We start from the raw sequence: 15,408 nt of genomic DNA on the forward strand, positions 1-15,408 counted from the left end.
CAAGGTAAACAAACTGAAAGAAGGGTTCGAAAGCATTACCATACAGCACGTCCCCAGGAAACGAAACACCAGGGCAGACCTACTTTCCAAGCTAGCCAGTACCAAACCGGGACACGGTAACAAATTGCTAATTCAGGAGGTCGTTAGGTCGCCTTCTGTGTCAACAACAATCAACGCTCATCTGACGTCCTCAAACCGGGAGTCCTGGACGTACCCTATCCTACAATACCTCCTCGACGGAACTTTACCGCCAGATCCGAAAGAGGAAAAGCGAATAAAAAGGGAAGCCGCCAACTATACCATCATAGCAGGACAACTATACAAACATGGATTCTCGCAACCCCTACTCAAATGTGTCGAACCCGGGGACACGGATTACATACTCCGCGAAATCCACGAAGGCTGCTGCGGTCACCACGTCGGAGGTAAAACTTTAGCCCAAAAAATCGTCAGGGCTGGCTACTTCTGGCCCACAATCATTCGAGACTCCATACAATTAGTAAAAAGCTGTGACAAATGCCAAAGACACGCCAATATCCACCAAGCCGCCCCACACCAACTCAGCACCATATCGACAGAACGGCCGTTTGGCACTTGGGGGATCGACCTCGTCGAACCCTTCCCTACAGCTCTCGGCCAACTCAGATATCTCATTGTCGCCATAGATTACTACACCAAATGGATCGAGGCCGAACCTCTAGCCTCCATAATGGTGACCCAGTGCCGGAAATTCGTCTGGCGACAAATCATCACCCGCTTCGGAATCCCCGAGGTCGTCATATCGGACAACGGAACCCAATTTACCGACAAAAAATTCGGAGAGTTCTTAGAAGGATTACAGATATCCCGTCGCTTCAGCTCAGTAGAACACCCCCAAACAAACGGACAGGTGGAATCCGCAAACAAAATAATCGTTAAAGGACTCAAGAAACGGCTCGACGAAGCCAAAGGACTGTGGGCAGACGAATTAGGGACGGTTCTATGGTCGTACCGAACAACACCCCAAACGACCACTGGGGAAACGCCTTTCCGATTAACGTACGGCGTAGAGGCAGTCATCCCAGTAGAAATTGGGGACCCCAGCCCCAGGAAAATGGTCGGAGGTAACGACGAAGAAGTAGAACGAGACCTCATTGACGAAGAAAGAAGCATAGCTCACATCAAAGAGTTAGCCCTCAAACAAAGAATCAGCCTAAGATACAATCATGGCGTCATCCGACGAGAATTTGCGGCCGATGACCTCGTCCTACGACGAAACGGTATCGGTCCCCCGACCCCAGGAGAAGGAAAGCTCACCCCCAACTGGGAAGGACCATACAGAATCAAGGCTGCAATCGGAAAAGGAGCGTATAAACTCGAACGGCTCAACGGCGACGAAGTCCCGAGGACCTGGAACGCCACCAACTTGCGACGATATTACGCCTAGACCGACCTAAATAGGCCGCCCCTTTACCTTCATTTTTTACTTTTTCTTCGTTTTATGTTTCTAGTACTTATCCTCCCGGTTTACGATTCCTAAAGTCTAAACATTTTTTCATCTAAGTTCCAATTTCGGGTACTCTTTCCCGCCACAAGCGGAGGGTTTTAACGAGGCCCAACCTTTAATAAAAAGTTCCATTAAAAACAGCTAAGTTCCATTTCGCTAAAGTGTCCCAAATACGGAACAAAAACACAGCCACAACTGGGGGACTGATCACCCCCCAGGCCCAAGCACGCGGATATCCACAAAAATCGACCAAACGACGGTCCTAGGGAACAAATAAAATACACACGGAATAAGCCTAAAACGGAATATACGATAGGCCCGGACGGCCCAAAAACAACATAACTACGGAACATACAAAAAGGCCCGGACGGCCAATAAATGCTATTAAAACGAAAGTACGGTGTTCCAAAGTACACGGCCCTTGGCCATCCAAAAACATTCAAAATACAGTTTAAAGAAAAAACCAAAGAGATACAGATAGAAGCTACTCGAGGTCGACAATCTGGCCATCGCGAACAGTCTTGAAGGCCCCCATCGCAGACACATCCGCACCAGGAGCCAGCACCAAGGCCTGAGCCCTCATCGTCTCCTCGGTAGCCGCAATTGCACCCTTTGCATCAGCCAGCAACTCCGCCTTCTCCTTCTTCAAGGCAGCAACCTCGGCCTTCAAAGTCTCCACTTCACTGAGAAGCACAGCTGACTGGGAACCCGCATCAGAAGCCCGCTTACGCTCCTCTGCCAACTGGGAACGAAGTAAAGTCTCAACCTCGGAAAGTCGGAGAATCTCTGCCCTGGCTTCCTCGGAAGACTTCACCGCCTTCTCCTTCGCAACCCCAGCAGCCTCAAGCTCCTCCTTCAATTTAGCCACCTCAGCCTGAGACTGGCGAAGCTTCTTATCCAACAACCCAACCTGAGCCATCACGGGCTCGGCCTTCCGGACAACGACGGCAGATCGGAGGAGTGCACGGTACACCGACTTAGCCTGAAACGAAACATCACAGCCATCAAAAAACGGCTCTGTCCCAGGCATCAGGTGCTGATTGATAAACCCGGAAGCATCAAAGCGGCGATCCATCACACTGGGCACAGCACCCTCCTCCTCAAAAGTTTCGCTGCTAGGATCCTCGGACCTCTTTCTCTTCCGGGAAGCCTCGGCAGCCGAAACCACGACAACCTCAGGCGAGTTCACAGGACCCGGCAAAACCCGAGCTTCGGCCCTCACCCCCGACGAAACTACCTCATGGGAAACGGACTGAGAACCCACAGCCGGATTAGAGACGGGAGTAGCAAGAGACGACGACCCTTCCTCCCGACCCATCGCCGCCTTCAGCCTCGCCAAAGAAGTCAAACCACCGGCCATCTCAACTGGAAAAAGAAAACTCAAGTCAAAAAAAAAAGGGACAAAGTACCCACCAATATATGTCCGACAAGCCTCGGGATCCCCCATAACATCTCGAGGGTTCAACGGACGCTCACCGAACAAATACCACAAAACGCTGGCAATGTCCTTATCCTCCCGAGACAAACCATCATAAGTAAACTTAGTCAAAACCGACGGGCCAGCACCAAAGTTCCAATACGTCAGAAACCGGCGCTCGCCCTCCAGTGTCAGCAAAACGGACGATGCCCCTGAACGGGACGCACCTTAAAATACTCCCACTTAAAACCGTGAAAAGAATCCTCGAATAACCCAAAAATCCGGCGATGAGGTTGAGCACGGAAAGACATATATCCTTTCTTGTGCTTCCCCTCCTTAGTCGGAAGAGTGCATAAGAAAAGAAAAAGAAAAACAGGAACAGAAGCCGGAAGATCGAGATACCGGCAGACCAGTTCGAACGACCGCACGGCAACCCAACTATTCGGGTGAAGCTGAGACGGTGCTACGGAACACAGACTCAGCAGATCTTGAACAAATGGCGTAAAAGGCAACCGCACACCGAGCCGAGTGAACATCGACTCATAAACCCACATCCAATCCGGCACGGTGGGCGAATGAAGGTTCAGGTAACAGACACGCTCGTCGGCATCAGGAAGAACGAGCTCATACCACCCCTCCTCATCACCACCACCACAGATCGCCCCCTGATCACGGAGCCGCTGAAGATCGTCCTCCGTCATCCGTGACGGAACACCCCACACATCGCTAGTCACCCAACCGTAGCGATTGGGAACACCCCTGGAGGGGGCTACTGGGGCTCCCACACCCTCATTCCTCCGCCGTTGCATACCTAAAACAGGAAGGAGCACCACCATCAGCCTACTGACACTACAAGACAGAAACCTAACACCACTACTAAACCAACGCGGTGGCTCACCACCACTATTAAACAAACACGGCGGCACTCAGCCCCTCCAAAACTCAAAATGCTACCCGCAAAGACACCAAACATAAACAGTAAAAGAGTAAACAGGCAGAACAACGCATGGCAAGGACAGAACAAGTATTCACAAAATAAAAAGAAGGAAAGCGAAGCATGCCAACCTGGTAATGCAGAAGAAAGCTTGAGGAAGCAGAAGAAGCAAGCAGCACCAAAAAAGCAAAAACCACAGAGAAAAGAAGAATTTCTTTTCAGATGATGAGTTTTTTCTTTTAGAAGAGAAAATGGAGAAGAAAATGAAACGAACGAGGGAACTGAAACAAAAAGCCAAAAGATGGTTTCAAAAGGAGCAAAAGGACACAATTAACCCTAGGCGCAGTTGGAACTCGTAGGGGTAAAAGAGAGAAACGTCCCCTCACATTAAATGACCTCCTCGAAAATAAAAAAGCCTCGAAGAACGCGGTGGGCGTAATAAAGTCGGAAGAGTCACGTCAAAACCAAAACGGTCAGACGAACCTTCAGCAAAACCAGAGCCGAGACACCGACCCCCCTCCAAAGGGCTAAACGAACACCCGAGAAGAACTAAAGACCTAGCCCACAGTCAAACATTATACCTCCCAGCGACAGGCCGATCTCGCTCGCCCTCCCGCTGCGGGGCAACTGTTACGGATCCGGCCCACCAGCCCGGATCCAAAGACAAACCCGATTCCTCGGGTTTGTCCCATTCCCCCCTTCCAGAAGGCCCCGAACCGGCCCACTAGAGCTCCTAACCGACTTTCGAATTCAAACGTCTCATTTATCTTATCCCAACAAGATAAAGATAAAATAACTACCATCACCTATAAATAAGAGGACCTACGTCCCCCCAGGTATTCATTCATTCCTCACACTTTCTACCTATTAGATCCATTCTGACTTAAGCGTCGGAGTGTCTTTGCAGGTACCTCCCCCCCGCTCCGCTCGAACAGTTCGACATCCGCCTCGACCCGCAGGTCCCCGATCCTCCACTCAACCCGTACCAGAGACATCTTGTATCAATAAAGGGACGTTGAAAAAAAAAGTAAAAAAATTATGTTTTATTACTTTTATGCTTGACATGCGTTATGTTCTGTTTTATTATTTATCATCTGTATTGCTGCTATATGATGTTATCATGATTATGTGTCTATAGCATTATTCCTTCTTTTCCTTTTTTTGCACGCATGCATTATATTCATTGTCAAAATTTTTTCCACACGCAAACCCATTGTTGTTTAAAACCTTTTTATCAAGAGTGCATGCTGAAGGATTATCATGTATTCATAACATGCAGTGAAAGAAAAGAAATTAATGTTTAAGATCTATTTTATGCTTAAACTTTATTCTAATAATATATAGATAAGATCTAAATACTTTTGGACGCTTTAGTAAAAACTTTATTTTTCGATTGTATGAAGACTCTATATGTATCCACATTGAGACCAACTTTTGTTGTCAACGCCTTGACCAATGGACATCTGATCTAAATTGAGAAACCTCTTTGCAACTCTTTGCATACTGTAAAATTCTTCTCCAAGCATTAGACACATATACAGTCATGTGTGTAGAGAGGTAAAGGAATAAAATACTTGTGTGTTGTTCATGTTATGCCTCTACTCTTGGCATACATATATATAGTATGAGATTTGTTATTGATTTTAAATTTGAATCTCAATTCAAATTTAAATCATATCTTTTTATTTTAAACTTTAATTTTTTAAATTTATGAATTAGATCAAAACTCAATTTGAAATAGAATCAGTTAGGATTTCATCCAAATTTAGAATTCAAATTTAGAAATAAAATAACTAATTATTCTCAAATCTCATTTAATATTCTCAATTATCATATTATTATTATATTTTTGGTGCTAGCAAAGAATATAACAATATTTTATTTGAATTAATATAATTATTTATTTGATTAAATCAAAATAATAATTAAATAATTCTACAACAAAGATTAGAACACTCGTTAGTTTGTGACCCCATAGGTTCAATACTAAGCGGGTAGTAAATTAGTCATACTAAATTTACTAATCAAGGTTGGCGTCTAGTAACTCCTCAACGACCTGATAGTATGAAGTAATATATTTTTACTAAGAACCCAAGAAGAACAAAGTATAATTCCTTCCATCTTTCCAGCTCTTGGTTAAATCCTTAGAGTATGGTTTAGTTGTCAAACTCTAACTTGTTACTATTATTATAATAAACGGTGAATGACTTAAGAAACTTATTTCTTCATTCATTCGATCCTCTTGGCCAAGGTTTTATTTATCTCAGTCATTATAATAATAGAGCTCAAACTCTTTTACCAAGAGTTGATGGATTCTTTATTGACTAATCGTTAATTCTATAAGTATTTAAATTATAACCAATGTCCATTCAACTAGCACCCTAAGATATTAGGTGTCTGGAATCAAAGTATAATAAATACATTGTTAATTACTATGATAGTTGCAAGTCAAAGAAACTTTATTACTATGTTCATTTTAAGAATATCCTATTAATAAATATGATTATAACCATTAGGAATTCTCAAAATGAGTCAGTTCAATAGTCATATTTCTATATGCACCATTTATATATATATATATATATATCTTTCCGGATTATAATATCCTTTTTAATAATCTTATGACCAAGAACAATTTATATTAAATTATAAAAGATTTCTGTCTCAATATTATTATCACTATCACAATGATAAATTTCTAAATTTAATCAAAGATCGTTAACATTTTAATATAATAACAATAATAAATTATTTGACACATAATTAATTGGATTGTGATCATACTATTTATTCCCAAACACATGCATGTTTGTATAGTTTTGTGATGGATGCTATTCCTATAATTGTTAGTACTACTTTACAAGCCATTTAAGTCAAGAGTACATGCCTTTTTATAAATTTTGTTTAATTATTTAATGTGCCCTATTTTCATTATGTGCATTAAAAATATGATCCTTTAATTTCTGTCATTATGTGATTACTATCCTTTTAAGTCAAGAGTACATGCCTTTTTATAAATTTTGTTTAATTATTTAATATGTCCTATTTTCATTATGTGCATTAATATGATTCTTTAATTTATGCCATTATGTTTTTTATTATGTGCATTAATATGATCGTTTAATTTATGCCATTATGTTATTATTATCCCTTCAGGTCAAGAGTACATGTCTTTTTATAAACTTTGTTAGATTATTAAAGATGCCATATTTTCATTATGTGCATTAATATGATCCTTTAATTTATGCCATTATATTATTAATATTCCTTTAATTAGAGAGTACATGCCTATCATGTGCGATATAACTATGGTATCATTATTTCACATTCTCCTTTTATCATTATATGTGTCTATCTTCATACATGATTTTCTTCTTGTGTATGCCTAAACAATCCTATTTGTAAATTGAATTGAGGGAATGATCTTTCGATAAGGGAAGGTTACCCCAAAGACAAGATATCGATATGATCTTTCAGTAAGGAAAGGTGATCGATCGAGATGATCTTTCGGTAAAGAAAGGTGATCGCCAAAATATTTGGGATAAGAACCTTCAGTAAGGGAAAGGGACTCCCATATACTGGTTTGAACTCAATACTTTTCATAAAAGTTACAGGTTAAGAAAAGAAAACATATAAAGAAAAAGTTTGCTTATGTCATTAATTCCAAAATTGCATCCGATTTAAGTTATGATTATGTTGAGTGTCTATGAGCTGTTATTCCTCTGTTTACCTTATCTATGTTAAATTATGTTATTATCTTCTTTTATATATGCATACCATGCCATATTTTTAAAATTCCATATGTGGGCTGAAAATAGATATGGAGGTGTTACATAGCACTCCTACTGAGATCTTTTAAGTTCTCACCCATTCTTTTTCCCATACTATCTCCAGAGGAGCATGACATAGCGGATAAAGATGACGCAGCACCCAAAGGGTGACCTCTGAGTATGATACTTCAAAGCACGTGTGGGTAGTTATGACCACTACTATCGTGCTCGAGACTATTTACCTAGGTCAAGGTTCCGTAGAAGAGAATCTCTAACTGCCTACCATAACCTTCCTAGATACGAACGCTCCAGTACCCAAGAAACGGTCACCCGAAGTGGTCTATCTCGAATCAGATTTTGAGACAGAGGAAGAAGAGTCCATCAGCCCTAGTCAGGAGGAGGATTCAATAAAAGAAGACCGAGAGAGGAAATTAGCCTTTCGTGGAAGCCCAAAGGTAGAATACGTGCCATATTCTCCCGTTTCAGCACCCCGTCAGGTCTTAGTTCACCCCATACAACAGAACCGGATCTTCACCTGTGAAAAAGTTTGGGAGAGGAATGTTGGTACTCCGATTCATAGAGGACTGAAGGGTTCCAACGAAGGGCGGAATATGACATAAGGATGGGAGTTTCTTTAACGAATTTAGTTAGGACATGTTGAATTTTTTTTCATAGTTACTTTTGTTTAGCTTATCTCTTTCAGGAACTGTACTCATGGGGAGCTTGTTATTCTGCCTTTCTTTATTTATTTGCTCGAACCTGCTTATGTGTGTTTAGTTTCATCTTTTAATCATTATTGATTTTACCCAGATATTCATGCATATTCTTTTTTTTTTCTTGCATAACACTTGAGGATAAGTTACTTCCCGAAAGAGTGACACCCTATCCAAAGGCCTTCAGGGATAGGACTTGGCTTAGGATGTTACACTATTGGTATAAAAGCAAAGTCGATCCTAGGACCCTAATATGGGGAGTATGACTAATAAGATTTTTTTCTATGGCTATCCACAAACAGGACAATTATGGCAAGCCATGGATGCCTATGTGGCTCAAGCTCGAGCTCCTCAAATCTAGAAAAATACATGAAGAATATGACAAGGGCAATGAAAGAGCAAATCAAAGTCACCACTCTGATGGCCCAAAAACTATCCAATGCAAATAGGGATTCCATAACTCACCAACTGGATGTAGGACAAGTCCGTACAACCTTTGCTGACTTCAAGAAAATTGGTCCACCTGAGTTTTGTGGAGTCCTTGACCTCGATGTGACAGAAGAATGACTGACAGAAATGGAAAAAGTATTTACAATTTTTTCATACACCAAGGTGTAAAAAGTGAGCTATGCTACCTTCATGCTTAAAGCTGATGCCGAATTCTGGTGGGACAGAGCAAAATGGTTGTTGGAGGATACTACGACAGATATCAGCTTGGCCACCTTTAAAGAAGTTTCCTACAAGAAATACTTTTTTCTCTCTATTAGAGAGTCTAAGAAGATGGAGTTTCTGCAGTTGAGACAAGATAGGATGAGTATTGCAGAGTACACAGAAAAATTTGAGAGACTTTGCAAGTTTTTTGCCATGTACAAGGCTAATCCGAATGAAAAGTGGAAATGAATGAAGTATCAAGGAGGGCTTAAAGTAGAGGTCCTAACCGCAATTTCGGGATTTTTCCTCCCTTGTTAGCAAGTGCCAAGTGATCGAAGAGTGCACCAAGAAAGTAGAATCAGAAAGAAGCGAAGATTTTAAGAAAAGGCTGTTGGACCAAGGATCTTCTCAACAACTACTATGAAAGAAGGCCTTTCTTAGAAGGCCTACAGAGGGGCAAACCCAAAAAGGCATGAACCACCTGAAAACTTCCACCGATGCCTCACAAAAGACTATCGAGCTTAAGGAGTGTGCTTTGTGTGAGAAGCAACACAGGGGTAGGTGTTTCGCTGGGCAAAATGTCTGCTTCTGGTGATTCCAACCAGGGCATTTTGCAAGGGAATGCCCGGCAGTTCTCCCACTCCTTCCGACTTACCACAGCATCAAGGACGAGTCTTTACCCTCAACAACGAGGAAGCCCACGAGTCAGAAGATTGAATCAAAGCTAAGTGCAATATTAATAGGGTCCCTTTAACTATTCCATATAATACTAATGCTTCTAATTCATTCATATCTCTATGCTACTAGCAGGATTAGCTTATCCATGTCCAAATTACCATGCATCATACTAATGACCCTTATCGACGAATTCAGGACGTGGAGTTTGGGGACAAATTCTTTTCTTACGGGGGTGGTAATGTAACAACTGCCCTTAACCCTTTCTAAAAAATTTAATTTTTGTAATTTAAAAATCAGTTAGGGAATAAGCTTAGAATTTTAAATTACGGATAGGAATCTAACATCCGCCTTTCTTTTGAATTTAAAATACCCCAAACCACACCTACCACCAAAAGTATATAAATAAGGGTACACTGATAGGTAAAAGATCACCCCTCTCAAACACTAATTCTCCCCTTTCTCTTTTTACAAAAATATTCTATGTGCAAACACAAAAGTCAATCTCATAGTCAATAAAGAAGCGTTAGAAAAAAAAGTAGGGAATATGTTTTATTACTTTTATGCTTGGCATGCGTTATGTTCTATTTTATTATTTATCATCTATATTTTTGTTATATGATGCTCTTATACTGTTACCATAATTATGTGTCTATGGCATTATTCCTCCTTTTCTTTTTTCCTTATACGCATGCATTATGTTCATCATCAAAGTTTCTCCCACACGCAAATCCATCATTGTTTAAAACCTTTTGTTCATCATCAAAGAATTTCACAAAAATATTGCATTGCAAGTATAGTTCTGAACCAACAATATATCCTCGGTCAATGTTTAGATTGTTTGTCACAAATACAAACCCAATAAAATTAATCGAAGTATTTAAATCTCGGGTCGTCTCTCAAGAAATTGTAGGGAAGTGTACTTACTATTGGTTATAGGAAAATATATTTTTGGGGTTTTTGAAATAAGAGACAAGAAAGTAAAAATGTCAAGAAAATTAAGTAATAACTATGAAAGCTCTTAGCAAGGAAAGAGAATTAGAAGTCCTATCCTTATTATCATTGTCAATTGTGATGGTAAATGTGAATTGCCTTCACTTAGTTAACCTCTAACCAATGGAAGAAGGTCAAGTGCATACAATCAACTTGAATTCACAAGTCTTAGTCAACTCATAGTGAGAGACTAGCTTTGGTGAAGTTCAAGTTAACCGGCAATCTTCAATCACCAATCAACAGAAGACTTTTGATAACTCAAGAGTCCCTAAATAATCAATCCAAGTCAAGAACATAAAAATCTAAATTAAAATCCACCCAAGCATTTTATTAAACACTTGGAAAGTACAGAAAAGTAATAAGAGAATGTAAAATCTAAGACTAACAATTGCAAGGAATCAATAATAATAATTAACCAAGAAGCAACAAACATGAAATACCTCAAATTGCATTAAAAAGGAAATTAAATCTAACAATAAGGGTTCATAAATTAAATTGGAAAAATAAAGAAATCAACAAGAGAAGTAGATGAATTAAAGTACTAGAACAAATAAAAGTAGAAGAAAGCTAAATTAAAGCAAGGTAGAAATCTGAATTTTGAGAAGAACTAAAACTAAAAGAAACCCTAAAACCTAGAGAAAGGAGAGAGCCTCTCTTCTTAGAAAAATACATCTCAAACCTAAAATTATGTGAATAAAAGTTAGTTCCCCTTCCAGCTCCACTCTGTAGCCTCTAATCTAGATTTTTGGGCCTGAAACTAGGTCAAAAGCAGCCCATAAATTGCCCCAGTATTTTCTGTAAATTGCAGCACGTGACGCTCTGTCACGCGTACGCGTCGCTGGACTTTTCACTGGCCACGCGTAGGCATCAGCCACGCGTGCGCATCATTTGGACATTGACTCAATCACGCGTAGTTGCGTACGCATCGTCCACGCGTGCGCGTCGCTACCAGATTCTCAAAACCTCCATTTCTTGTGTTTCTTCCACTTTTGTATGCTTCTTTTCCATCCTCTAAGTCATTCCTGTCCTATAAACCCTGAAAATACTTAGAAAACATGTCACAACATCGAATGGTAATAAGAGAGATTTAAAATTGGCAAATTTAAGGCAAAAAGCATATTTTCAATCATAGCACAAAATTAGGAAGGAAAATGTAAAACATGCAAATTATATGAATAAGTGTGAGAATAATGGATAAAATCCACTCAATTCAATACAAAATAAACCTTAAAATAGCGGTTTATCAATCTCTCCACACTTAAACATTAGCATGTCCTCATGCTAAGCTCAAGGGAAGCTATAAAGGAGTCAAGAGGGATGGTAGGACTTATTAAATGCAACCTATATATCTAAATGCGACTAAATGCAAAATGCTTTTACCTACTTGGTTAAAAGTAAATCAAATTCTCCAAAAATAAATATGAACTGGATTCTACTAATTCAAATCATAAAATGAATTACAAGTAGACTTTCAAGAAGAAAGCTCGTGAAAGTCGGGAATAAAGAATCGAGCATCGAACCCTAACTAGAAGTGTATACACTCTGATCACTCTAGTGTTTAAGGTTCGATACTCTCAATTCTCTACTAATCTTGCTTTCTAAGACTTGCTCTTCTTCTACCAATCAACAAAAATTTAATGCGCAAATACACATATCAAGAGGTCTTTTCAAGGGTTGTAATGGGGTTAGGGTCAAAGTAGGATTGTGTTTGGTCAAGTGGACAAAAATCTGAATCCTTGATTAACCCAAACTTCCCACCTAACTTAAGACAATCCATGTAATCACAATACGAAATCCAACTACCCATTAACTATGTTTACCACATATTCATGCATCCCAATTTTGAGTATGGTTTAGTTGTCAAACTCTAACTTGTTACTATTATTATAATGAATGGTGAATGACTTAAGAAACTTATTTCTTCATTCATTCGATCCTCTTAGCCAAGGTTTTATTTATCTCAGTCATTATAATAATAGAACTCAAACTCTTTACCAAGAGTTGATGGATTCTTTATTGACTAATCGTTAATTCTATAAGTATTTAAATTATACCCAATGTCCATTCAACTAGCACCATAAGGTATTAGGTGTCTGGAATCAAAGTATAATAAATACATTGTTAATTACTATGAAAGTTGCAAGTCAAAGAAACTTTATTACTATATACTACAACAAATAAAGGTTTTTGCAACGGTCAAAAACCGTTGCCGTAGATTGAAAAACCGTTCCCAAAACTTTAGGCAACGCTTTGGCAACGGTTTTTGACCTGTGGTATATGCGGCCGTTGCCAATGCTCAAAGGCAACAGTTTTTTACCTAAGGCAACGATAACAAAAAAACCGTTGCCAAAGTTACTGGTATAGACAACGGTTTTGACAACAATTTTTAAAGAACGGTTTAAAACCGTTACTAGATAGGCAACGGTTTAAAACCGTTCTCTTTCATGATGTAACGGTTTAAAACCATAACTGGATAGGCAACGGTTTTAAACTGTTGTAGTTTTATTATTCACTAAGCCAACGGTTTTAAAGCGTTGCCATTAGTGTTATTTTTTGGCAACGGTTTTAATACTATTGCCATTTTATAGTTGTCTTTGACAACGGTTTTAACCCCATTGCCTTTTGTTACTTTTGACAATGATTTTTTGTAATATAATTCTTTATTTACAAGAATTTTCTCATGAATAATGAAATTTGTTCCAACTTTTTTTTAATTTAGCATTATTAATAACCTAAACTATTTGAATGAAATTACAAAAGAAAACTAATTGAACATTTATCATCAAATTTGACTTACAAAAATTGTTGTAAGATCCACAATCACATTATATATCATTGCAAAATAACATAATACTAATCTAGGTCATAACTACTTTTACTTATATCATCATCATTTTTCAAAATACCATAATACTATAACCTAAGGGTAGCAATTTTTTCATTTTTCTTCAACAAAGTTGGTGTGGTAACTCAGCTTGAGTGGACTCTCTTGGCTTCAATGGCAACTGCTCCACATAAAGAACTAGAAAAAATCTTAAATCTGATATTCGATCTGCCATATCCACAGTCCAGTCCAGCCCAATAACATCAACTCCAGTATCTTTCATACGCTCAAGAAGGCCACCATTTCCATTTATATAAAGAAAAATCGGTGTCTCAGGGCATCTTTTCTTGACCAAATCTACAATCTGGATGTTTAGAAATCAGTACATGGCAAAAGAGGAAAAAATATGGAACAATAGCATCTTGCGCCCAACGTTCAATTCGCAAATATTTTATGTTTCATAAATTATGATGATGCACTAACAGCAACATAGTTTCAATTAAATAAAAAAGTTTGAAGGTGTAGCCTCTGATTTGGACTTTCTCTCCGAAATTCAGAAGACCAAGATCAACATCCAGTGAGCTTATTTACCACTCGATGCTTACAAATTACAAGCTCTTAGCTCATCTTATTATTTACCAACCAAATGACAATCATGAGAGCTTGGAACAAAACAATAATTTACATAAAACAAAACCTGTAATCATTGCAAACCTTTGAAAGCGACACATGGTTTGTCTAGTTCAAAGATTCAACTAAACAAATAAGCAAAAGTTGAAATACATACACTTAAGCTTGCTATGACATGGATCCCAAATAGAATAGTTTGAAAAATTAGAACACAATTTCAATAAGATGAAAATAAATGGGAACTATTTCTATATTACCTCTTTGATATAAGCATTTGACCAGCGTTCCCACATATTAGGTGGTAGTTGTCCACCCCATGAATCAAATATTTGTATGCAGTGAGCCCCAGACTCCACATGGAAAACAACATAATCTGCTATTGCTTGCGCCAAATGAGAGAGCAGAGTCCGCAATAAATGTGGTGCTGTATGGCACATACTCTTAATGGTTGTATAGGTGCGTGTTGTACCCCCTTCCACTATATATGTTATTGTCCAAGGTGCTCCCATGAAACCTAAAACGGAAGCATCACCACCAACCTAAGTAAAAAGCAATAAGTAAGGAAAACGGGTCCTTTGAAGGATAGCCATGATATATAGAAGCGGTAATGCAACTAGGTTTACCTCCTTGCGCAGTATCTTGAGTGAATCTCCAATAAAACTGAGCTTTTCCAGGTCAATTGGATGCAGAGCCTTTAGTCCCTCCTTAGAACGTATTGGGGACTGAATAACAGGACCCCTTACGTCTTCAATGTCGAATTCGACCCCAAATGCAGGAAGAGGCGTACGGATGTCAGAGAAAATGATCACTCCATCAGGCCTAAAGGCATTCCAAGGCTGCAAAGAAATTTCCACTATGAGATCAGTTGTCTTCGACCTCTCTCGAAAGGATGGATATTTCTCAGCAAGCTTTCTGTAAACAGCCATGTACCTTCCCGCCTGGCGCATCATCCATGCTGATGGCCGACTAACAGGTTCTCCTCTGGCAGCCTTCACCAGCAAAAATCATGAATTTCTCTTGCTTAAATGAAAAAGACTCAAAAATACCTGAATTACCCTCTTCTAGAACCCTATAACAATTTGCACCACTATCTAAAGCAACAAATTTGTTAAAACTGAATGCTATTAGAAACCAGCAACGTCACCTTTATTATCACACAGATAAAGTAGCTACATTACCACCTCAAAAAATAAATGAACTGAAAGAAAAATAAAAAAGAAAAAGAAGTTAAATTGAACAAAATGAAGAGCATGATGAGAAGAAGGAAAAGCTGTGGTACCGGAAGAAGAGGCAGAGCAAGTGACGGAGAAATGCG

The 15,408-nt window shown here is 39.2% G+C and overlaps 1 protein-coding gene across 1 annotated transcript; it reads right to left on the minus strand.

The window, feature by feature from the left end:
* Positions 1-13,587: 13,587 nt before the first annotated feature.
* On the minus strand, positions 13,588-15,058 carry LOC130980605 (uroporphyrinogen decarboxylase 1, chloroplastic-like). Its single transcript, XM_057904267.1, has 3 exons — positions 14,717-15,058; positions 14,351-14,632; positions 13,588-13,827 (listed from the first exon to the last, which is right to left on the minus strand). Exons 1-3 carry the CDS (start codon positions 15,041-15,043, stop codon positions 13,588-13,590), a joined length of 849 nt encoding a protein of 282 aa, XP_057760250.1. The 5' UTR covers positions 15,044-15,058.
* Positions 15,059-15,408: the final 350 nt, after the last annotated feature.

Source organism: Arachis stenosperma, chromosome 1 (assembly GCF_014773155.1).
Source record: "Arachis stenosperma cultivar V10309 chromosome 1, arast.V10309.gnm1.PFL2, whole genome shotgun sequence".
Classification (NCBI taxonomy): Eukaryota; Viridiplantae; Streptophyta; class Magnoliopsida; order Fabales; family Fabaceae; genus Arachis; species Arachis stenosperma.

Excerpts from the sequence above, each read along its gene's own strand:
- LOC130980605 (XM_057904267.1), bottom strand. The coding sequence starts at position 15,043 with ATGATGCGCCAGGCGGGAAGGTACATGGCTGTTTACAGAAAGCTTGCT. Across the intron at positions 14,633-14,716 it reads TCAAGATACTGCGCAAGGAG|GTTGGTGGTGATGCTTCCGT; the intron begins GTAAACCTAGTT and ends CTTTTTACTTAG. Across the intron at positions 13,828-14,350 it reads CAAATGCTTATATCAAAGAG|ATTGTAGATTTGGTCAAGAA; the intron begins GTAATATAGAAA and ends CTAAACATCCAG.